The sequence below is a fragment of the Pholcus phalangioides genome, unplaced genomic scaffold (assembly GCF_987345545.1).
Source record: "Pholcus phalangioides strain wild (caught in Gottingen) unplaced genomic scaffold, Ppha-v1.0 ptg000039l_1, whole genome shotgun sequence".
Classification (NCBI taxonomy): Eukaryota; Metazoa; Arthropoda; class Arachnida; order Araneae; family Pholcidae; genus Pholcus; species Pholcus phalangioides.
This window is the reverse complement of record NW_028301625.1, coordinates 161,235-187,926: the sequence shown is the minus strand read 5'-3', so window position 1 is coordinate 187,926 and position 26,692 is coordinate 161,235. Positions and strand designations below refer to the sequence as shown.

Here is a 26,692-nt window from a genome sequence, read left to right as displayed (position 1 = left end):
CTAGAGTCCATTCATGCATTACCAAATTTTTGCACACCGGTGTAGAATAGTGAACATTTTTTATAAAGTTCGGTGACTCATGATCGTTTAAACTGGTCCCTGAACTATCCAAAGCTAATTATATTTACAAAAACCTATCAGAGGACACGATTGTCAACACCAATGCATGGTTATGATATATTCTTCGTCTTTCTATGTATACGCATAGACGTAAACTTGCATCCGGCCAATAGGCCCGAGGCCCCCCCCCCCCCGAAATATTACTACTTTCTCCATAGAACCTATAGAAATATATGGTTTGAGGCCCACCTCTTCCCCCGAATATTTTTGAGCACTCCCAATATTTCTAATAGCTTTACAGTTATGCATATACGCATTTTTAGTTTGTGAGAGAGAAACACTACACTGTATTTATATATTTCATATTATAAAACTGTTGCTTTGAAACACTTGAGGTGAGAGCTCTATGATTAGGTGAGCTACGGTTTTCAACCGATATGACGCATTATCAGTTAGAGAAGTATGGTATAAAAAAATAATAATAAATGAACCAGCCAACATAATAACAATCTGATGAGAATATTGTTTTTCGTGCATGCAACCAAATTTCAGAAATTATTTCACGAATAGTTGCTGTCCTAGGATCCACACACCAAAAATGCATGCGGGAATTTCCCAAGATCCCGGAAGTAAAACCAGATATAGTACTGTACCAAAAGAACTAGATTATGAAAAAAAATGCTTACATGGAAAAGATATGTCAGAGAAATTTTTATCACTAAAGGAATGAATTTTAAAAGCTATAGAGTCGATCATTATAATGAAAACTATAAGTAATGAAGAAGAAAATAATACTGTAATTTGTGATCAAAACACATCAACGTATTTTCATCTGATCTAGTCAAGAGGTAGCATTGTTCAATACTTTTAGCAGTTGTTGAAATTTTCATCGGGTTAGATATACCAAAGATTTCCGAACTTTTTACATGCGAGGTAGCCTTAAGAAGAATTTCGAATATCGCTCGGAACCCCTGTCCGATTTTGAGACACAGCACAATGCTAAATCGGCGTGACATACTGATTGGAAAATCCCTGCTCTCTATTGCTATTTTCAATGTAGTTAGTTTCATACCCAAAATATTCGAAATAAATCCCCCTGAACAATTTTATGGCACCCCATGGTACCAATGCACACCGTTCGGGAACGTTTTCTGTGAAAATGTAGTCATAAGCAGTTATTTTTGAGATTTTTGTAGCAATTTAGTTTGTGATATTATTTCTGGTGCAGTGTTTCTCAAAATATGTGTTGGGCTTCTAGGAAAATTGCGGTGAGCTGTCCATATTGATATGTACCTGTTCAATGCCATGAAGTGGTTCTTTTCAAGAATATTCTGGGTAGAAGCGGATAAACAATGACTAAGGCAAGGGGGCCGTGGGTGGAAGAAAGTTTGAGAATCACTGTTCTACTTAAACCTAAGCGACACAGCAGAAGTCATTAAACCCCGTTTAAAATGCCATATATTTTTAAATAAAGTAGGCTTTCTTCCGATTTTCAGCATGTACAAATTAAGGGGTATAGGGGGAAGTGCTCCATTGAGAAATAAACTTTACAAAATGTCTGGGCTTGTGTAAATTCTGAAATAAGAGGCCTTTAAGAAGGCGAGATGTCTCATTAATCCAACTACCTTTCTTGGCACTTTTATATAAAATGGTACTGGAGTGAACTTCAATAACATTTTTTGGTAGAAAGCGTTTCAAAATGGTGAAATTAACAATAAATTTTGGATAACCTTCGTCACTTTCTATGAAAGACTCATTTTCATATCAAAGTGAGTGCAGAACATTCTGTGAATGAAATTTTCTGTTATTTCCACAGTACATTCGTCTAGTAATGGTGTAAGTTAAGAACCAAAAATATAAAGGATTGAATGGTATGCTCATAAGTTACACCTAAATCTGTTGAGTTCTTATACAAATACAAGGCAAAATACCCAACGAGGTGACTGAGAAAAAGATGCCCATAACAAATATGGATGTCATATATTTCCAAAATACAGCAACCCAATTAAAAAATGCAATTACAAAAACTAGAAACAAAATATATATATGATACAATATCATACAATGCCCATAAGATATATTTATGTGGTTGTCTCAATCTAAGTATGGATAGCTTTTCGATTTACCCCAACATGTTATTGTATTTGTTTTTAAACGTATCAATTGTGATAGAATTTACTATCCCTGGGGGGGTAAGTTATTCCATTTATTAACAACCCTATTAAAGAAAAATTCCCTGCTACACCACAACCTAAAATTGTCCCTTACCAATCGACACTGGTCAAAAAATCATGTTTCAAACTCAAGTTAAAAAATGTCAAAAATAGCATTCTTCGTAAATAATGTTGAACTTTTTATTCAGGTTACTGGATGTAAAAACGCAACACTAAAGTGGGCTAACTTCGGTTTTAAGTGTCATCTAGACATAACAAGGCCTGTTTTGGAATCATAAGAAATGGGGCTGGGTTTTCATTAAAAATGAAAGCAAAATAATCGATATTTTCTTCCAAAATGCCATTTTAAACATAATCAGATACCTTATAATCAGTATATTAATATACAGGGTGGGCAAAAAGTCCGCGCGCGCGCGTAGAAACTTTAAAAATTCATAAAAACCGGAAAACAACCGAAATAAAAAATGGTTTGCAGGATTAGCGTCACTTAGGTAACGGGAATTTTTTTAACTAAAAAACAGCCAATAGGTGGCGCTGACGTACACAAGTCAAAGAAAAGATGCGTAAATAACGAACAGAATGCCTCCAAATCGATTATTACAGCAGTATGTGTTCCACATGACCAACACCACAGATGTTAACACATTGCAGGCGAGTCACAAATCGAGCAACGGCAGAGTGCAGCAGGTCCACATACACGGTTTACAACGATAAACTGTTTGTGGATTAGGAGCTGAATAAGTTCTTATAACCGTCTCATTTGCATATTTAAACCGAAGTCACTCGTACCAGTGCCACCTATCGGCTGTTTTTGTGCATTTGCGGTGTAGCAGTAGTAGGTAGAGCCTCCAAAAAATGGCTCGGGGATCCATGATGTTCTTAAGTCAGCCACCTCGTTGGGCAATTTGCCTGTTGTGGCGTTGTATTTGTATTTGATCGAATCGGTTGTAAAATTATAGATTTTTCTTTTGTTCAAATAATTTAACGATTACTTATGTGTTTACAAAAACCAAAATCTGAGAATGGATCGCTCTAAGATTCCTGGGATTGAGAAAAACCTGGCAAACGATAATCGCTAGCAATACCGTAGTCTCACTAATGGATCAAGGACCCATGGATGTACGCAAGGAAAAGGGTACAACCCCTGCCCCCTTGAGCCGAGATTTCAATGCTTCTTTCAATAAAAACGAATTCCTATCACCTTGGGAAGAAACAAACTATAAACCCTTCCCCGAAAAAATCTGGCAAGGACCCGATGCAAATACTTTTTTAGCATCACAGTAGGGGCGTCATAGTTCGGGGAATGTGAAATTTAAAACTTTTATCCTTCAATCACAAAATTTCAATTATTATACAGTTGAATCCCGTTATAACGAACTCCAAGAGACCAGAGAAATCACTTCGTTAAAACGAAAAATTTCGTTATAAAGGAATTCCAAATTTTTGCATTGTTGCTATGTAAACTTATCTGGCGGATTAGAAAAGTGTTTGTTAAAACGAAATTTTCACTATATCGGTATTCGTTAAAACGGGATTCGACTGTGCGCCTTTCTTTACTACTCTGAAAGAAATCTACCCCGTGGCATTTGGATAGAAGTTCGGTGATTGAAATTCTCGATTTCATCTGTTCTTTATGTGATAACCTCAAAAAGTTAAACGATTTCAAAAAAAAAAAAAACTAAACAAAATTGTCAAAAGTTCAAAAATTCCAATCACTAGCATCTCGACAAATTTTTACCCAGGTATCACAAGATAAAATTCTTCAAGTTCTATAAAGAGAAACGTAAACTATACTAATTGTGATTTTTATAATTGAAGGCCGAATAAAAATTTCGATTATTTCATTTTTCCAAATTATTATTTCACGGAAGTGCTTTACTATCACAGATGAATTTCTCTTGCTTGGCTGGTTTTTTTTCATACTTTTCTTTCATTTTAGAATCAACCGCAGAATTTTCATTTCTTTCGAACATTCTTCTTCGACAACCGTATCATATGCAGCAACGGATCCAGGGGGCGGGGGTCACCCCCTCCTAAGATCCAAATAATATGGGAAAAACTAGTCTGTCTCGTAAAATACAGGGCAATTGAGGAGCTTATTTTCAACAGGGAACATTTCCTTTTTTTTCCGAAATGCACCTTTTTAACGGTTAATGAATTATTGGGATAAGCTCTGTCGGATTATGCAACCGGTATTATTCAAATGGAAATATTTTTGGTAGAAATTACAATGTAAAGTTAGTCGTTTCTATCAAAAGGGAACATATCCACCCTTTTCATACATTTCGATATTTTTCATCTCTCGAAAACAGACACCTATGGGAACAAATATTTTTTCCACTAACGAGGAACGTCCGCTAATGGATAAGATACATTGAGTCTCGTCGATGTAATTCAAAAAATTGTGTCCGTCAGTGGAGGTGTCCACTAACGTGAGTCTCCGTTATGGGAGGTTTTACTGTAGAATGGTCGTGTTTCTTATGTTAATGACGAGACAGCAGTAAAAGTACCTTCCTGGGCTAGTTAAAACCTTCTGAAATCAACAGATGACGTAGAAATTTCCAGTTTTTCACACTTGACCAGTTCAAATTTAAATCAAAAGGTATCACTTCCACTAATTTTTTTTCAAAACGGAACATTTCCTAAATTCAAATGTAGTTAACTCCCTTGAAAGTTGATCAAGAAACGTAGTATTTAATTATTCTTCCACCATTCTCACATGCTACCTGTTGGGCTGTTTTCTATTTTTGTAAAGCAAACGTATTCCCGAGGAATACCACAATTCATCGAACCTTCACAATATAAGTCAGCCTTCCCAACGTATTGCCTCGGATCCACGCCTGTCGTACGTCGTACCGTAATCTAGAGGGACTTTAAGACTGGCAGGGTAACTTTAAGACAAGCATGATTTTCAATTTGATATTATTTGGCGGCGGACCGAGTTTTCATGTGATCATCACGTTCTTGATCCAGAATTGTTCACAACAATTAGTAGAATGCAGTTAGATGGTTAAATATATTCTGAGTGATGTGCTTCTTATTGTTGGCACCTTATTTCTTCCATTTAGTGCTTATCATAATATTTTTCAGACCTCTTAAAATTTTTATTAGCCAAAATCATACGTCAAGTGAGAAAAAACAAGAAATTATCCAATTCATAATTTTACAATTATTAGTTTACTATTTGAATTATTTCTGTACGTTAATTAGGTAGTTTTTCACGTAATAAAATGTGAACATATTACATTAGACGGGGTAGCATTAGGACAGTGTTTCCAACCTTTTTGAAGTCTCAGACCCCCAAACTAGACGTCAATGCACCGCGGACCCCCCCTGTTGTGTCATAACGTAAATTTCGACTTCGCCCCCATGAAATCCAAAAAATATTTGATTTTTTATAACTTGCATAATCTTAAAAAAGTGAATAAATTACCATTTCACATCACAAAATGTGTCATTCATTCAATGGTTATAAATGAAAAAAAAAATACCGTGGATCCCTTACAAAGTACTCACGGACCCAGCAAGGACTTACAAAGGACTCCACGGACCGAAGGTTAAAGACAATGCATAAGGAAAATTTATTTTCGTTTGTTCTGACCTTAGTTCTTAGATTTTAGAATGCCTGGAAAGTGAGTATCACGCTTCATTTCTTCTTAGTTACATCTAGTTATTTTCAAACTTTAAAAGAACAAAAAGGGTTTTACTCGAAGAAACACTTAAAAAAAATTTTTTTTAGGAAACAAACTAAAGAAATTACAATTTTTTTCATTGTAAAACTCATTTTGTAGAATTTCTACAGACGAGTACTGGGGGTAACAATCAGGCAACAGTACTAATATGGCTCTCAAGGGCCGGACTTCATTAATGGCGCTCTTCAATACAGGGGTGGATCTAGAGCTCGCTGTTGGCCCCCCACATTGTGGATAGGGGGTGACCATACGCACCGCATTGCCCCGTATTTCCCGGAACAGTTACGGTTTTTTCTTTGTCCTTACTTTTTTTTTTTGAAAAAAAATACCCCGGTTTTTTTTAGTCTTGAAGTTTTATTGAATTTTTTTATTCAAAAACATTGATACAAGTAATTTTCAACGGATTTATTAAATGCAATAATATATTCGCATTTCACTTATGCATATGTAATTCAATATTACATATGCATACCACTTTCTTCCGCCCACGCAACACCTTCTATAGCAGAATATTCTGCTGCTGAACAAAAATTGATGGAAATTTAAAATTAATGAAAGAAATAATTCTCGAACTGAGTGAAAATTTAGAATTTATGAAAGAAATAATTTCGAAATATGAGTGAAAACCTTCAATGACTTTTTGGCCTCGTTGGCCCACCTGTTAAGACGCCACTGAGTATAGTAGATAAGTCCTTAATTTTTTCCTAATTCTAAGCTTTGCTATAGAAATATTTTTGGTCTTTTCGAAAACTCTTAATGAATGACGAAATGTATTTTTTGTGTGTGTGTGTGTGTGTAAGAGAGAGAGAGAAGCGATCTCTCTCGAGTTGGGTTCTGTCGAAAATTGAAAAAAACTTTTCTCTCGATTTCAGACTTTCAAGAGCGAGAGAAGAAAATATATACATCCATATCAAAACAAAGCATTCGAGAGAGAGATCCTCAGTAAAATGATAAGGTCTGTTGGAAGAGGAAGAAAAAAAATTTCAAATATATTAGAAGATCGGAAAAAGACGTAAACGTTTATTTATTTTTTATTACGCTAATTATCAAAATCTGATAGACAGCAGCGGAATAGATAAGGTCTTGGAACAGTATAATTGAACTGTCAGCATATTTTTCTTCCCAGTTTAATTCATAGCATCAGATCATTCAACTTCTTTGCCACAAAACACACCAACTCATTGGAAAAGGATATGGGTGCGTTAACTTCATTGGTCATCCAAATTGTTGTCTTGTATTTAACTCTCTTGGTTCGTGATATCGACAATGCTATCATTAGACAGCCTGAATTGTACGAAGAAAACTACGTGATAAAAATAGGTTAGTATAAGTTTGAAGACACTGAATTTTACGCCTTATTGATAAATAATTATTTGGCAGTAAATTAATTATTGGGATAAATATTACATAGTGGGATAAATCGACAAGCTGTCCATGCTTGGAATTAAGACAACTTTAATCTTTTTATGAAGTGTTTATATAGTAATTAGTAATTTTGATAATTATTAATTAAACTAATAATTATTAGTTTTTCCTTTCGTGATATCTATAGTATTTGATATTGGGTTGCATTAGTTTGGTTATATTTAACATCCGTATTTTTATGGGCATTTTGACTGTTATGGCCTTTATACTTAATTTTTTCCTAAAATCTGGTGATATTGTATAAAAGTTGTTCCCAACTATTTCTTGCTTAGGGCATGCGTGTGCATAGGCACCGGAACCAGGGGGCTGAGGCTGTTTGAGCACCCCCAATGAATTTTACGAGGCGGCTGCCCCCGCTCAATAATAAATGAATATACAATGCAACACACCACTTTCTCTCATGCGAAGTGCTTGAGTCCCGTATATACGGGACAACTGGCAACTTTCAGCCCTCCTCAATATTTTCTTCATTTCGGCGCCTCTGCGCGTGTGTAATTTTTTATGAGAGCTGCAGGCGGAAAGTCCAAGGTACCTGGTTCAGGACCACTGCTGATTTTTAAAAATATTTAAACGTGATTTTAATTATTTCTGAATCAATATTACTTTTTATTCTGATACTTTCCAAAGTTTAAAGATAATTTGATTATATTTAATTCCACATAGCGAGTGCTATTATCAGGAAAAAGAAAAACTTGAATGTCATATCACTAGAAAACCAAAACCGTTTCATTGTCTTTACAGGTATGGAATGTCCTTATAAAAACGGTGTTTTCCGTCATCCGTTGTATTGCCATAAATACATTGTTTGCAAAGATAATGTGCCTCGTGAAGTAGACTGTCCAAAGACTGGTTCAAATCAAATTCTGCTCTGCGTACCACATGATGAACCATGTCCTGGCGAGGATCTTGCTGCTATCCGCGAGAAGCGACATGCAAAGCAAAGTAAAATTTTTCGATTTCTAATAAGGGTCAATTTCTATTCCAGTTTATGCCTGTTTTTTTCCTACTTACAATTTTCAAATTTTATACTTTCATTTCTGGCAGTAATATGGTATATTTTATCGGGGTCGTCATAAGTGCATCATGGGCCCCCGGGCAGAGTGATCTTTCTTAGGCCCTCCTATGGCTAGAAATGACTGTCTACCAATTAACATGCTCACTCTCGAAAATTTTTAACTAGATCACATTTTCATGAGGCCCCTAAGCCCTACCCGAATAGGCCCATGCGTTAAAACGGCACTGTATATGATACGTAGCCTTTATTCCTCCCGCCTGCTCTCCACAACTCAATGTTGAACGGATAATAATATAAAAAATTGATGCTGTATTTTTGAAAATAACTCGTGATTTGACCCGATCTAATTATTTTTTGTATGAAATAGCCGTGATGAGCGGAAATGTGGTGAGAGTAATTTACGTTTATTGGCAGACTGTTATTTTCTTTTGATAGATTGGTTCCTTTTAATCTCAGGAAGTTCGGCCTTGATTTCAACGATAAATCACCCATAAAAGCCGGGACTGAACTTCCTGAAGTTCCGCCCCTACAGCGGTAATCCCGAGATATCTCGTCAAACCTGATCTGCTTTATTTCGGTCATCCCGAAATATCTCGGGTTCTTCTCGTCGAAAACCAAAGAAACGAATTTCAATTACTTGAAATATGGCTCGTTCGTTCCGTCAATGTGCTCGTTATCCGAATAGCTCGTTATGCGAATCAAACTTTCCCATAGGAAATAATGGAAACTCGGATAATTCGTTCCACAATTAGTCATTCACATAAAATTACTAACAAAAACGGCATTCAATCAATAATTAAACACATTAATAATTATGCATAATGCAGTAAAATATACATAATATAGATAACGCCATAAATAAACATACAATAGGATAATGTTAACAAATTAACTTATTCTAAACGACGAGAGAGTGAGAGGAAGGCTATCGTTTTTTAGGATGATTACAGACTCACTGTTGTTCGCAAACTTATTCTTTTTGCATGACTTTCAAAAAGAACCTTATCCAATGACACTTGCTTTTGCTTCTTTTTTAGGATTTCTGGGAAATGGTAAATTGCAGTGTTCGTTGGAGAGATTGCACATTGCTACAGCTTTATTTGGGTGGTTCTTTTCTAGAGTTTAGCACAGATTCCCACATTCTACACATTACTATAATTTCATTTTATGTGAGGTACTCCTCCTTAGTTCTCTCTTCCTCAGACGAGATACCGTCCATGAACTCTTGCTGGTGCATGAAAAAGAAGTCCATAACTTCAACTACCGTCAACTTCTTGACATTTTTCCCCAATAGTTCTTGAAAGTCATCCTCATGCAGTCCATGGTCTTCCCCAAGCACAAAATCTCTTCTACAAGTAGTGGCTCTTGTTCATGAAGTAGCCCCCTTAAAATCACGTTCACTAATACAATCAACCCACAATTTGTTTTCCAAGCAGAATTAAAAAAAACTTCAAGAGCACATGCGCATTGCTACAATGCTACATGTAGCTTCGTATCGTAAATACGAAACGCACGTGTTTAATTTTCCGACTGAGGCACGCTTACCGGAGACCGTAGGGAAGAATATTACCCTAAATTACATAACACGTGTGTGGGCGAAAGCAAAAAACCATCAAGTCTGTTCTGATAACGTGAAAATAAATAAAGCGCAAAATTTTTGTTCGTAACCGAGTCAAAATTTGTTCAAAATTTTTGCTCGTTAACAGAAGTTCCACTGTATTTTCTTTTTGAATTTTTTCCAGTATCAACAGCGTTATTCCTGGAGAGTGGGAAAGTGCATGAAAACATTTGGGGGACCTGTGCCGATTGGAAAAAGTGAACAGTATATATCGGTTCTTTCTTTCGGAAAAACATTAAAGAACTAAACTCAATATATATCAGAGGTATATTCAGGGCCCGTCTTAAAAGCGTCATGGGCCCCCGGGCCAAGTGGTTTTTCTGAGGCCCTACCTGGTAAATTCTAGAAAATTTCAACCGCATCTCATTTTTGTAAGGCTCCTCTTCTCTTGAGGTGCCCGGGTGGGTCCATGCGTTAAGACGGCACTGGGTATATTATGTACTTTGCTTAGATATGGAAACCAATCAGCAAACAAACGATGATGAGACCTTTTTATAAATTTTTAAATCTTGAAAGGAATACCATATGAGTGCTCGGGTGTGCCGATTAGTTTTTCAAGTAATCTATAAGAACTAAGTAGACTCCCGCTAATAGGGCACATATCAGACCATATGTGCCGGATTACCAGAAGTCAATTGAAAAGCCCATTTAAATAATATAAACTTCTGAGCACAGACATAGTAAAATATTTTCCTCTTCTATGCTGGAAGAAAACCCACATAAAAACACCAGATTACCGGATAGGCCAGCGCCAGATTATCGAGAATCTATTGCATAGTTCCCAAAGTCGGCAGTATCGCCTCCTGGGAGCGATATAAGGGTCCGGGGGCGGTAGAAGCTTAAGATTTAGTATAGGATCTCATGTGTTGACTTGAGTTGGAGGCGACGAGAAGAAAACATTTTTGAAGAAAGGGGGCGATGGAACAAAAAGTTTGGGAAACTGGTCTACTGTGAAAAGAAAATCAATTTTGTGGGTATTTTATTCTTAGATAATGGTTTTTATATTAAAAAACATTAAAATGCAATTTTGAAACTAATTTAATTTTTGTACAATATATTCTCTTAGGTCTGGGAGGGAATATTTTCAAATGAGTTTCTTTTACTTTATTATGTATTATACATTGTACTTCCATCGGATGGCACTATGCGCACATAAGGTTTCACCACACTCCTATGCTCTTATTACAATCATGGCTCAAACCAAAGCCGAGTTAAAGATCTTTAACTCAACTTAAACACACTGTTCATTTAATCAGCAGAGTTATTTGACGAAGGGGACTTGCTGAGTTATTATTCCGCAGTGGAACCCCAGCTCGCACCAATCAAGGTCGGTATTACACTATAAAAGTTCTTTGTCAAAGATCATTTACAAAATAAGTTTGACAAAAAAATTTGATAGTGTAATGGGCAAATTTGATAAAAAACGCTCTTTATCAAAGTTCCTTTTACCAAAGTCAGCCTCCTCATCCAATATTTGAAAATAGATTAATGTTGATGCTTTCTATACTGCAGTTTCAATTGCTCAAGTTTACATACTATATACTTTGCGATTTGATAAAGTAATTAAAAAATGAGTGGTAGGTATATCAATTGGATATCCAAGTTCTCATCTCGATGAACTGAATTAGTTCATACGATTTGAACAGTATAAAAAATATAAAAATGATTTTAAATAAACTAAAGAAAAAAATATTTTTTTGCTTACATCACATACTAAAGTCAGTGGGAGCTACAAAGACCTTAATTCCCTATTTTAATATCAGATTTGAATTTCTCTAGCTGAATGAAAAAACAGAAACAAACGTTTGGATGCTTATCGGTTATAACGAATTTAATTCCGTCCTAGTGAACCTGCAATACAATAATAAAATAATGTTGAAAATATACTTATAACGAATGGGCATACTTATGGTGGATCTATATGGGATATAAGGGGGTCATCTTCAAGTGATACGCCACCAATCATGAGGGGGGGGGGGTGGGGTTCACATTTGCTGATTTTTAATGATAAGGTGGATGGGGGGGGGGGTGTTCAAATGATGATTGTGTGAGCAATAGAGGTAGGAAAATATGAAATTGGGTTATATGTTGGGCTGGTATATATGAAAAGTTGGTATATATATTTGATTGGCATATATGAAATGATAAATACTGTACTTTCGGAAATCATATGTGAATTGGAAGGTCTTATACTTCTGGTACAATCAGGTAGTGGAGCCCCAGAGCATCACTCGGCCTGGGGTCTCATGATGCTCTTAAGTTTTACAGACATGGGTTATAGCAAGATCGGGGTAGGACGGGGTATGTCATGGGTCATGGTGACAATCTAGGAGTCTGCAAATTTTAGGGGGTGGGGGTTGTTTCCAAGTTTTCCTTTGGGGGAGCCACACTGGTGGATCGATTTTTTTTTTCATTGGATTAAGTTCCATAAAATCAAAAGCTGTATTTCAAGAAAAAAGCCTGAATCTCTCTGAAGTACTACCGTACTATTATAAAAATCGGCTTCAGCACTGCAATATCAGGCACAACACCTTATACGCACTGAGACTGTTAGGCACACACTCACATTCCCGTCACAAGTCATTAGGTACTAAATTCCCCATGGCGATAGATCGGAGTTGTGCTCGGTTTGAAAAAAAGTCTTTGTAAACGTCAGAACCCTCTCTCTCTCTCTCTATTGAAATATCGGTAACAATTTGACGGACCACTTACATCTGTGATTTTTAAAATTTTGCCTTCCATTTCATCTTTTTCTCAACGTTTACCCACAGCTCCACAGAATACTTCAAGTAGCACTTCAAATAACTGAACAAATCAATATCGACAGCTCACTCTGGTAAAGGTAGGTGACTACCCTAGAAGCTGCGACTCACACTTTGAAAAACACTGATTTGGTATTAATACCATTAATACCAAATGAGTGTCATTACTGGTATTAATTCAAACCCCACGTGAATATCTTTAATGTTTGTGACATACATAAACAATTTTAATTTCCTTAAATTTTCAAGTCTGTACGAGGAACAGGCGGTCCTCATACAGACCCATCGTGAATAGGTTGAGTAGTTTTTTCTCATTAAACTCGAATATTTATGGTGTATCGGTTTTCACGAATATCGGATATGTCGATTGATTTCACGTTCCCGTGCGACTTGGTTATATCCGGGATCGACTGTTTATGAATTAAATATGATAGAAAATCAGGAACATAACTAGGCTGGGGCAACCGGGGCACTGTCCCATTGCTCCGAGCCGAATGGGGCCAACAAAAATTTACACTTACCAGGGGTCTGTTCATCCAAAATTTGGGTCCGTTTTCCGGACCCTTCACAAAATTCCGGCTCAGCAAAAAACGAACCCTTCACGAAATAAAAAATAATTTTCTTTGAGAAACGCTGCTTTAACCAATTTCTGTCGTTAGTAATAAATATTCGTGTTTCACGTCGAATTCAAAGGAATTGAACTTTTGTGGACTTCCTACTTCAGTTGCTAGACGGCATATTCCAATTAACTACAACTAAACCACACATGCACCTCTTTACTAAAATTTGCAATGTATTTTTCGATAGCAAATCGACTAAAAATAAACAGATAAATTTTAGCATGAAAAAAAATATTGTGCATATTAACAACCGTAAACAGCTATAAAATATTTAAACATCTATTTAAATATCAGAACTTCGAAAGAGAAAAGATGCTGAAAATAATTACATTTTTTAGAACATTATTTTTACTGGTCTTAATCATTTTTTCTACATATTTTTATTATAATATTTAATTGATTTATTATGTACTAAACTTTTTGAGAGTCAGCAAAATATATTTTAATGTATTGTATCAGCAAAGAAAAATGAAAAGATTTATAAACCCTTTTCGGACGAAGAGTGGGAAAAAAAATAACTTCAATGAGCTAGATACGAACCTTGGTCTTCAAATTCTCAGTCGGATACACAACCATCTAGGCCTACACCAAATCAATTGCCGATTAGGGCCTAAGACTGCTTACTACCAAAATTTTAGTGAAGCCCACTGAAGCATAAAAAATTTCCCGTTTTGAAATGAATTACTACCTCCATCACTCGCTACCATTAACCATGGAATTTTCAATTTTCCCTTCCCTTACGCCAAGGGCGTAGCGGAGGGGGGGGGGAATTGGGGGGTCTGGTCTCCCCCCCCCCCGAAATGTGAGAAAATGATGACCAAATCTATTGTTCTATCACTTTGGTCCACCCCGAATGAAATTTCTGGCTACGCCTCTGCCTTACGCGAATTAAAATAAATAATGGCATACTGCCATTTTTATATGGCATACTGCGTGTTAATCAAAGTTATAATGTTAATAACGAAGCCTAGTAACCGAATGTACAACAGGTCGTACGGTAGTGGGAATAATCGTAAATCAAGAAGCAACGTGTGATTGGCTGAATAGGGCTCTTCACACACTGAAAGAAATCACGTAATCGCAGAATAGCGGTGCCCTTTCGAAATATGCGGCCGGAACTAGGGTTTTTCTCGGGGGGGGGGGACTGGATTTTGCCAGCCTTTTAGCTAAACATACACACTGAAAAATAAATTCTTTAACTTTACTGCAGAAACCACGTGACACCCAGACTCTGTTGCAAGAAGCACCGTAGGCTCTTCAGCCCCTGAGGGAGCACGGGCATCTCCGGGAAACCAGAATTCATTCATATGTAAAATATTTCAGAGATTATCATGAAAATCAAAGAATCACGTAACAATCTATGTGCAATGGGCACCAATAACAAACTACTATGAAAAAGTGCATAAAATCAATAAGGTTCATAACCCTGTGTTAGGTTTTTTCGATAGGAAGAAGATTCTCAATAAGGAAAGTATTGAATCATAACAATTAACTGATGTTTAATTCATCTATGTAAGGAGGATGATTCTACATGACCGTCCTAGTCTACAACAAGTACACCCAACAAAACAGACAGAAAAAAAAGAGGAACTGAAACTAAAAAGCATGGGTGGCCTATCCTGGAATGTCGTCGGGGGACAGAGGCCCTTCTGGGTGGTTTATCCTTCATCCTTCCCGGTGTTTTGTAACGAAGTCTTCAAAACAGCTTTGACCTAGTTCAAGACCAATCTTTTAGCAACTTTGACTGTCGGACCGAATCTGGATTTTGGTCCTGTATCAACGGTGTTGTCCATGGGAAGATCAGGATCTGGAAAAGATTTGTCACTGCAAGAGAACAAATTAGAAGGATTGACATTATCGTGCATTTCCAATGAAAAAATTCTATGTATTGGGCGTACAAATGTTCCGGATTGAGACTTCACCATGACAGTTCTTATTTTTCCTCTCCCCTGGATTCAGCTGAGTGATTCTCGGCAAAGGCTAATCCATTCTTTTTTGGAATCATCCCCAACAAGGACGACATCCCTGACTTTCAACTGGGTTGATGATAGTTTCTTTTTTCTATGAATTAGTAGACTCAAATATTTTTTACGAAACCGCTGTTGTAAATCGTTTGACACTTCTGTCGGTATCTGACTCTTTCTGAGGCTGGTAGCTTCGCATTCATCAATGTCTTGCACATCGTAAAAATTTTTTAGTTTAGAAACATTGCGGTTGTTATGGGGGTTAAATCTTCAGTACTTTTCTGTTATGGGGGTTAAATCTTCAGTACTTTCCGACACATAAGTAAGGGGTCTTGAATTGATGACTGACTCACAGTCACACAACACTGTTGACAGCTCTTCCCAACGTAGCCTGAGAAATTCTTTCAATAGCCTTTCCCACCAGCCACCCCCACCATGCTGCCTTGGGAGGACTAAATTTCCAGCAAACACATTGTAGGGAAGAGTATTTAGCTATTTTCTCCCAGTCAATAGCATTGAAACTATTGTCAGCACCCCTGAAGTTGGTACCATTATCCGAATATATTACTCGCGGTCTTCCTCTCCTCGCTAGCTATCAATCCGTGACAAAAAGGAAAGCATCCGTTGATAGAGCAGAAACAAACTCCAGATGTACAACCCTATATATTGCGCATGTAAACAAAACAATCCAGGCCTTTTTCCCCTTCTTAACATACAGGGGTCCTGCCAAATCCACACCCATAACTTTGAATACCAAAGCATCCAATGGAAGTGAAATGGGATCGTTTACATCTAACTACATCTAACACAATCTTTCAAGACACTTCTTATGAACCTATGACCTCTGAATAACCAGAATTTTTCTCTTAGAATACTTAAAAGAATTTGGGTCCTGGCATGGCAGTTTTCCCTATGGTAATATTCAATTAGCCCATGAATAAATGGACATTTATCAGGTAATAAGATAGACGATATGAATGAGGGTTTATATGCGTTCAGTTATTCGAGTCCTCATTCTCATTCGTATGATACCTTCCTCATCTGTGAATGTATTAAGAACAGGAATACCCTGAGGGACAGGAAAGTATTGTGTCTGTACAATTCTTATCAGTGTTTTTTCTGCCATTTCCATTTCATCAACAGTTTTCTCCTCTTAACTTGGATGAGTTTTCCCTCCTGACATTAAAAATGAAACACAGGATCCAAGTGGATAATCGATTGATAATTAGAAAATCTCACAGAATACCATGGAACTTCCTTCACTGAAAAATTGAGATTACACAATTTCACCTTCCTTCTCTCTGAGTCCACTTGTGTCATTTGACAAGCTATTTCATTTGCTGGCCTGATCTCGGGAGACTCCAGCAGCCAAGATGCCCCCCCCCCTCCTATCATAATGAGCTTTCTAATTGAGCAGGGGAACAACCTCACGACAACAGATCAGCAGGATTTAACTCTCCTGGAATATGTCTCCAACATCTAGGACCTGTCAGTTCATGAATTTCCTTAACTCTATTGGCCACAAAAATCTACCAATTTCCATGTTCTTTTACCCACCATAGTGCTGCCATCGAATCACACCAGAAAATAACTAAGATCGACATATCTAAAGCTTACACAGGTTTTTAACAGCTGGCTGATGCGAAGATATATTTTGGAAAGAGAAAAAATTCAACTGCCCCTGCGGGGAATCGAACCCACGTCCTTTCACTTTCTGGGTGAACGCCCTAGACTACTAGACTACAGAGGCAATGAATATCTCAATCTTTCCTTGGAGCTTGTGTGCCCTGAACGGAACCATACATGGACGGTTGGACCAAGGGCGTAGCAAGGGTGGACCAGACCCCCCCCTCCAAGTCCACCCTTGCCCAAAATGTGAGAAAATGACCGAAAAAAGGGAAAAAGATGGCCAAATCTATTGTTCTATCACTTTGGTCCCCCCCCCCAACAAAATTTCTGGCTACACCCCTGGGTCGGACCTAACTCAGGCCAAAGCTCACAACATTTAAAGCTTCTCTAATGGAACTTGTTAAACGAGCACCTATGCAACATGCCATGAATTCTAGACAGGGAATGGTTAATTGCTTCAAGGGAGGGTCACCCTCAATTTTACTCGTAGCAGTGTAACTTCAATGCATGTTGGTGTTTCCGATCTTATGAAAATGCATGCAGCTTAAGCAGTTTTACAGACATTGACAAAAACATGAAATTTGGGATTTCCTTTGATATATATATATATATATATATATATATAACAAGGTATTTCAATATCTTTCAAGCAGGCAAGGACATTTGATCACTCCATAAATGATTTTCAAGAGCATTTATATTACACTGCAACATGTTTTTATCCTGGTCCCACAAAATACCCAGAACCGACGTGATTCCTGAACACCTAGCTCTCCCAACCTCTCAAATTGAAACAGCCCCACGACATTAATTGTGAAGCCTGTTCAATGAATTTTTTCTTTTTTTGCTGCTCTAGGCTGTTCACTCCAGTTATACAATTATCAACATAAAATGTTTCAGCTGTCACGCAACATCTGCGAATTCTGATTGCGTATCATTGAGGAAATGATTTATAGTTGCAGCAAGAATGAATGGACTTGAAGAAACACCAAATACAACTCCACGATGTCTGTAAATTATTTGTTTATTGCTAGAGGGAAAGAAAAAACACATAAATAATCCCAGTTTCAGGGAGAAACACTCATTTGAAGGAACGCTTTCCCTATAGCGGCAGACAACCCTATTGGATAGAATCTGAACCGATCCAAAATGTATGTTATCAATTCAATCAAGTTAGGGCCAGTATACAAACAATCATTTAATGACAATTGCCTTTTCTCTCTGGACGATGCATCAAACACCGATCTGATATTCATTATTCATCGTTTCGCTATCTGCCCTCATAACAAGTCTATGAGGGAAATAATGACAATTTTTGTTCTCAATTTTGTTTATTGGAACCTTTTCTATCAAAAATTCATTTTTTTCCATTCCTGGAAAACGAATTGAGAAGTTGACTGACGCCCAATGTAATCCACATTTTCCAATTCATTTTTCTATAATACCGCTTATCAGCAAGAATTTATCACGATATTCCTCTGCCAGTTCGAAATCATTTTCGAATTTGGATGTATCCTCTGCTGACAAAATATTTCCGCAATCAGCTACTATCACCCTATAGATCAGGAAAACCTCCCATCGCAAGCCTTACACAACACTAATCGAGGTCGAGGCGTACTAACACTATTGCTCAAAAATAGATAATAAACAGCTAAACTTAAAAATAAGAGCATGAGAAATGTTAACAGTAAAAGATCACAATAACCTAAAAGACATTACAATACAAAAGGCATGTAACAGATTAGCCTATATGAGAAAATGAAGAAAAATAAAATGCTTAACACTGGATTATGAAAAAAATATAGGCCTATATGTATAAAGTAAGAACACATAGCTAAAAAGTATTAAAATACAAAATATACACCTATACTTAATATTATTAGCCAACTAGATAACTTAACCAGATATTTTATTACTAACACTACAAAAATTTGACCCTGAGCAAAAAACAACAAAAATTGCTAAAAATACCCAAGGGAAAAATTAAATTCTACTCAGCTAGCACTAACACCCAAAACCCACTAGCAATGTGCGTAGAAAAAGTCGGAAAAACACCAAAATAGCCAAAAACAAAGAACCAACATTCCCTTCCTATATGAGCATGTGGGGGAAAAATTTGAATATACTCAGACAATGGAAAAAATTTGGCAAAGTACAAAGAAAATTAAATGAAAGCCAAAATAGAAAATAAATATGAACCGATCGGAAAATATACAAATAAAAATTAAAAAAGAAATGCAAACATTAAACTCACCAATTAACCCTTAATAAACTCAAATTAAATAAACCACAGAAACAAAAGCCCCAAAAATAAAATGCTACATCTGTTAAGAAATTCAAAAATCAAATATAAGGGGAAAAATGGTAGAATAGAGAAAAAATAAGAAAAAACACTTAACTTCTCTCAGACGTATCAGTACCAGATCTGTGTCTCCCCGGAAGCACAGCAGCTAATCCTGAACAATGGGATGAAGGGATCATACTCGGAGCACAAAAAGTGCATTCGATTTGTACCGAAGCACAGATAAGACATGTTGCCACATGCATGCTCCATAAGCAATCATAGGCTCAACCACCATCAAATACAGCAATCTCCTCAGGTCAAATGTCCGTCCCCGCTGCAGTCTGATCCCATCAGGTGCATCTTCTGAGGAACACCTGTCGTATTTTTTTTCTGTTTGTTGATGTGGTGTTCTCAGCTGAACTGCTTAGGGGTCATTCAATTATTATGTCAGCATCGAGGGGGGAGGGGGTTTCAGATTTGCTGACTTTTGATGACAAGGGGGAGGGGTTTGAAGGTTGCTTATGCCATCAACCACCCTTTTTTGAAGATATGAAATATTTTAAGCTGCTGACAAAATTTTGCTGACAAGAGGGGGGGGGGGAAAGGAAGGTCAGTGATTTGCTGACAGGGGGATCAAAAATTGCTAAAAATCTGCTGATGTAATACTTGAATGGCCCCTTATCGATAAAGACACATAACTAGCTTAGCACATCTGTTCACTTGGGAGTTCTTCCTTGGAACCAGATATATCTGTCTACTTTGAAATGGTTTGGGAAACACTACCAGTTAAACCATTTTTCGCTTCATTAATATCATACCTGGATTGTCTCCAGGGTTTGTGTTACCAGTAGTGTCTTCGTAAAAAACAAATCTAGTTTTTGTGTCTGTGACAATAACACACTTTGTTTTAATTTCTTTTCTTTACTTGTGCTGCTCTGCTATATTTGGCTCCGCTAAGCTGTTATCGGCCATCCATGATTATTAGAATGACAAAACAATTTTAAACATAACACTCAATTACGAATACCAACTATAACACTACATAAAACTAAATTGAAGCTATGCAGTGACACTGTAGCCAGTTAACGCCCCAAATCTTATTTCTCAACGGTTAAGCTAGAATGGGAAGAGAGTGGCAATATATGTGAAGCCCAAAAGCAACAAAACCGGAAATTTACCTCTAACTGAAACTAATTACACCCGATCCCCTCAACATTTTTTAAAAGGGCCTCTTTTGCAAAGCATCTGGAGAATGGATGGCCAATTTTTACTATTTTGGTTTGGAGCAGTGTTTCCCAAAGTGGGCGATGGAATGGTCCAGGGGGTGATAAAAGCTACAAGTATAACATAGGATAGGATCCTATGGGTTGCTTGAATTTTGTGGGGGGGGGGGGGGGCGATGAGAGGGAAAAACTTCTGAAGGGAGTGATGGGAAAATGTGGTTTGGAGAGATGTTGAGGGTTCCTTCTTGAGGAAAGATCTCTTAACACTGTCTCATCTTCATTTTCAATTTTTTATGCCCTTTTTTTAAATATTTGTTTCACTTTGAATTTTTATTTATTTTTCGCTTCATATACAGGGTCTTTATAATTAAAGTTCCACTTTGAAATGGCCATAAAAGAAAAACTACTGGACAAATATGTTATCAAACTTAGTAATAGTTTACAGGAGGTCATGGGATTCAATTTTCCAAAAAAAAGTTCAAAAACTCACCATCAGTGGGGAACGGCACTGTATGCAATATTGTTAAACGAAATAAGACATGAAGACACTGATTTAAAATTTTTTTAATCCTTTCTAAAACGTGTTAGAAAGCATGTTCAATGTGGCGTCTACCATTTTATGAAAGCAAGTTAAATTGCATTACTGCATTCTCAAAAGTAGCTATTAGCATATCAGGAAAAATGTTACGGGCATGTCGGTGCCATTGTGTTTTTGCATAACTCCACAGTTTCATTTTAAAAACAATTAAAAACATTTTAAACCAATGTCTTCATGTCTTATTTCGTAATATTGCATACAACCCCATTCCCCACTGGTGGTGAGTTTTCAAACTTTTTTGTGGAAAATTGAATCCCACAACCTCCTGTAAACTATTACCAAGTTTGATAACATTTTGTCCAGTAGTTTTCCTTTAATGGCTATTTCAAAGTGGAACTTTAATTATAAAAACCCTGTATAAGTGTATATTTTTTTTTTCAGTTTAAATTAGATGACCACATAAAGATTGATGCAATGTGCTCCAATATCAAACAATGCAAAAAATTGTTATTATTTCTGGGAAGGTTATAAATTATAGCAACACATACTGTGTTTACAGTAGCTTATTCTGTACATGAGAATGAAGGAAGTAGAGAACAAATCTAATCTCTTCAACCTAAAAGCATTGATAAACTGAATAATATGTACTGGAGACCTCAAGCACAATAATTGCAAAACACAAATTCTGGCATATGTCAATTTCAGATAGATGGCAACACCCATGAACATACAGTGCGCAAACCTCAGACAATCATAACTATCCACTACGTATCAGGAACATACATGCAATTTTTTCTGGCATACACCAATTCACTGAGAAAAATGTTTATGAAGTGCATGTATGGTTTTGTAACAGTAACAATAATCCTAAACACAGATTCTAGAATAAACTATGTATAAAAACTCAAAGGACACAATAGACAAAAGTAAAGGGATGTCTTTGGGAGGCCTCTTTAAATATGAAACCCTATTTGATTTCTTTATCACCACAAAACAATGTTAAAAAAAAATCTGAACCACAAGTGGGCCTAGTTCCATTTGGAATAATTGTATTCCAAACATTGTATTTCTTTTCCCATTCTGGGTATCTGTTGCAATATCTATATTAAATACCTAGATATTGACAGTAATATTCCTCTAATGTTGTGACCACAAAAGTTGCATCCTGTGATGGGTCATGGTTTTTTTCTTGGCTCAGATGACAGGAAAATTTGTATGCACAGAGAAAGTCTATCCAATGCTGCTCCCATGATGTTGTGCAGCATCATACATTCATAACAGCTGGCTATTGAGAAATGGGACAAAAACAATGTAGCACTAGTAAACAATAATAAAATCATGTCAGATGATCATGGTTACCATTTTCAAGGAGCACATAAGAGCTTCTTTACTAGGAAGAAAACATGGTCAGAATGAGTGGGCATCTGTTAGGTCAGAGTTGTTTCAGTGTTTTGTTTTCAGAATCAGTTGTTGTTGCCTTCTGTTGTTAGCGATGTTATGCAATTAGTTTGATCACTTCAAATATCATTTAAGTGTTTTTAAAAATGATATTGTGGTAAGGCAAGAAAATGAAGAGTGTTGATTTATTTACTAGTTTTTTTATAACTTTGCTCACCACTTATAAATTTGTTATTATTTTATCATCGCTACTTTTCTCATAGTTGAGAAAAGTAGAGTTTTAATAGTTTTAATTGCTTTCAGGGATCACTAGTAATGCGAGTTGTCATAAGTGTATTATAGCAATCTTTTGGGAGAAAGCCCTATTTGTCCATCTTTTGAAATGTCTTTTTGTAATTTAGGAAAAGAATTTTCCTGGAATTTTTAATTCTTTACACAGATTCTCCCCAAGGCTTAGTAAAACCAAATGAGCTTTGAAATGTTGATTAAATTAGCACAAACAATATCAATAATTAAGCCTTTGACAAATTTACTATAGTTTACCATTGCTAAAGTGAAGATCACAAATTTGAGACAAGGGAGGTTCAGAAAATTAAAAAAATTCCTTTTAGATTTCTTTAATATACAAGTTTTCCAACACCCTTCATCCTATTGCCTTATGACCAGTTCATTTTGAAAAGCACACCTAAATGATATTCAAAGAGACCTGACTAATAACATGTCATTAACATCAGAAGGCAACAACTCTGATGTGGAGAACAAAACACTGAATTGAAGTGAACAACTCTGACTCAGCAGCTGCTCACTCATACTGACCAAGTTTTCTGCCTGGTGAAGAAGTTCTTTTTTGATTCCCCTTTAAAATGGCACTCATGAGTGCTGGAATCATTGTTGGACGTAAATATATTATTATTTGCCAGTGCTACGTTGTTTTTTCTACGTTTCTAATCATGAGCAACGTAGCTATTGATTCGCTGCCTATAATAAATGGTCACTTAACAATCCTCAACCTTTAAACAACTGAATGATATGTTTACAACATCTTATAACCTGTTGGTTTCTTTCGTTGAGCTAATGCCCATTTGCAAACAAAGAGCACCTCTATGGAATGATGTAGTAATAACCTACCTTCAGCTCAACAGATGTATGGATGACGGAATGAGATAGAGAATCGTCGGTAGATTGGAGGCAGGGCAATCACAAGTGCAGGTGGCTACAGAGCTTGATGTTACGCCCAGTGTCATCTGAAATTTGTGGAAACAGTTTCAGGACACTGGATCCATATCGAGAAGACCTGGACAAGGTCGTCAAAGAGTCACAACGACCAATGAGGATCGTTATTTGGTACTTTCAGCGCGGCGCCACAGGACTGCTACAGCATCAAAGCTCTCACGTGAGCTGCACGCTGCCACTGGAACTCAAGTTTCACAGTTTACTGTTGCCCGAAGACTTCATGAGAGAGGGCTTTATGCCAGAAGTCCCGCTAACTGCAGCACACAAGAGAGCACGTTTAGCATGGTGCAGACAACATCAGCTCTGGACCAGACTTACAGTGGAGCATCGTGTCCTTCACAGATGAGTTGAGATTCAGCCTGGACACTGATTCTCGACGTACATTCATGTGGAGAGAGCCTGGTACCTGATACCATCCCTCCCACATCAGAGAAACGGTGGTGGAGGTCTGGGCAGGCATCATGTTGGACGGCCACACACCCCTCCATGTGTTTGGCAGAGGGTGTGTGACTGCTAGGAGGTATAGAGAGGTCCTATGTTCGACCTTTCAGGGGCGCAGTTGGCCCTCGGTTCCTGTTCATGAACGACAACGCTCGTCCACATCAGGCTCACCTGATCAACGATTATCTGGAAAGTGAGGATATTCGGCGTATGGATTGGCCAGCCAGATCTCCTGACCTAAACCCTATAGAACATGTCTGGGACACTCTTGGGACGGCAATTGCATCTCGACATTCCCCTTCCGAGAACCACCCCGGAACAACTGCCTTGTGTCCAGTATGCCGTTGTGCTATGTGACCTGTCTGACTGTGAGAAGGGACCATACCCCATATTCGACTCATTTTCATTTCGATCTCGCAACATGGATTTTGGACATTCCTGCAATGATGAGATTTACTGACAGTCATGGATGCGTACTATGGCTTTTGCATGGTACATCTCTTTCTGTTATAACTGTGTATTCGTACCAAATTTCATTAAAATCCGTCCATTAGTTTTTCAGAAATTTGATGTAATGTGCTAATTCTCTTAATTTTGCACACGTGTGTATTTTTATTTCACTTCCATGAGATCAACAACTTTCATGCAAACAAACCAAATATTAATAATTTGAAAATAATATTTGATTTGTTTTTTAGGTTGGGAATGCCCATATGAGCATCGTATGTTTGCCATAGCAGATGATTGCAAGAGATATCTCCACTGCATTAATAAGAGAATGCTTATTGAAACCTGCCCAGAAGGCCAAACATTTAATGAACTTCAAGCCAGATGTATTGTTGGATATAATCCAGACTGTGAATAAAAAGTATGAGATGTGTCATGAGAAAAGACAGAGAGATGACAATTTGGATGAGAAGTCATTGGAGTTTCCGAAAACTGTAAAATAAACATACCATCACTTGGATTAAAGTTTTAGAAGCAACATCATCATTATTGAATATTTTTAAATTAAATTTTTTTTCTTAAATGTGTTGTTTTCAAGTGTTTAAATACATTCAATTGGCACAAATTGACGGAACACAGACGGATCCTTCAATATCCTTGTTTAGAAGTCATTGACTCAATTGCACAAATGGGGTTCTTCTTTTCGCTTCTAAAGTATGATATATTGCAGCCAACATGCAATTTTTAATAAGACTGGGATTACACTATAAAGGTTTGATAAAAGTCTTTTTATAAAACTTGAAAAATGCTACAATATGATCATCGGTTGCATTTTCTAGAATGTAACAAATAACCTTATTGGTGGAATTTTTGAAGTTTTATAAAAGTACTTTTATAAAACTTTTATAGTGTAATCCCAGCCCCTATGTGATATTCCTCCTTATTAAATGTACAAGATTTTAAAACATCTGACTCTGCCAGAGCAAAACGAAAGTTCCATATAGTAAATCATAGCATGGCATAAAATTATGATGACATAGAAGCAATTATAATCAATCAGATAGAAGTCCTTCATTTAAATGATTGATTGACTAGAGAAAAAAAATGGTGAGGTAAAAGTAGTACCATCTCTATCGACCTTTGAGTACTGCAATGATTGTTTTTACAAAAAAACTATGAAACAGTGTTTGATACAATTGCAGACATGCCTACATTGGCTTGAAGCTTGCCAGTAGTGGTGAATGTTTAGTTTTGCCATGGAGGACCCCCAGGATAACATAATCAAAGTACAGTTTAAAAAAATCACTTAAAAACTTAACTTTTTTAGAAATTTTTAATTGAAAGTTCATTAAATACAGCACCTATGTCCTTGGGGGCCATGTGGATGTCTAGCAACCCTAGACCCCCTCCCTGTTTTCTTCATATCAGAGCTTCTATAGCACCTATGACATAACATTCTTTGTGAAACAAGTTCCGCGAGCTCGACCATGCACTTTGTGAATGAAGTCAAGTCCAGACTCGGTGCACTGAACCACTCAAAAACTGTGAATGAAGTCAAGTCTAAAAACAGAGTTTTAGCCCACAGCACAAGGCAATTTTAGCAGAAAACAGGTTTTTCCGCATTTGGCATCGAATAGAGAGGCAGGAGGTTCAGACCCAGCTTTCCAGTTTGCCTTCTGTGCACAGACAAAACAGAACAGTTTAGAGTTGGTCTTCTCTCGAACTTTCGCACAAGCGCATAGAAATTAATTGTTATGGTAAAGTTTGATGTGATTCTAAAAAAATAATAAAAATAAGTAAAATAACATAAGAAACTCAGACCCAATTTTTTTTAAACCCATTTCCGTATTATCGAGAGTATCTCCCATAGCTCTGTAATTTATTGCGGCTGTCCATAGAAACTACAAACAATCTGTAGCAGTTGGCAGCTCTGCAATCGTGTAAAAGTTTGAATATGCTCACCGCCATAAAATGAGTTACAAATTAATCCTAGATCTCTCACAGAATCATTTTTGTCACATCATGGTCATTTTTTACACACGAGCACTACACTACACTTTACACACTAGGACCTACAAGTTGTTGCCAATTTCAAACAGCAAAGTTCTACAATTTTTACACACTTCTTTCTATGAGAGGTTGATGCACTAATGCATAGGAGACTTCTTG

At 36.9% G+C, this 26,692-nt stretch overlaps 1 protein-coding gene across 1 annotated transcript; it reads left to right on the top strand.

Moving 5' to 3' along the window:
* The first annotated feature begins 6,988 nt into the window (after positions 1-6,988).
* On the top strand, positions 6,989-25,106 carry LOC149065427 (uncharacterized). Its single transcript, XM_089253862.1, has 3 exons — positions 6,989-7,246; positions 8,093-8,293; positions 24,775-25,106. Exons 1-3 carry the CDS (start codon positions 7,120-7,122, stop codon positions 24,939-24,941), a joined length of 495 nt encoding a protein of 164 aa, XP_089109988.1. The 5' UTR covers positions 6,989-7,119; the 3' UTR covers positions 24,942-25,106.
* Positions 25,107-26,692: the final 1,586 nt, after the last annotated feature.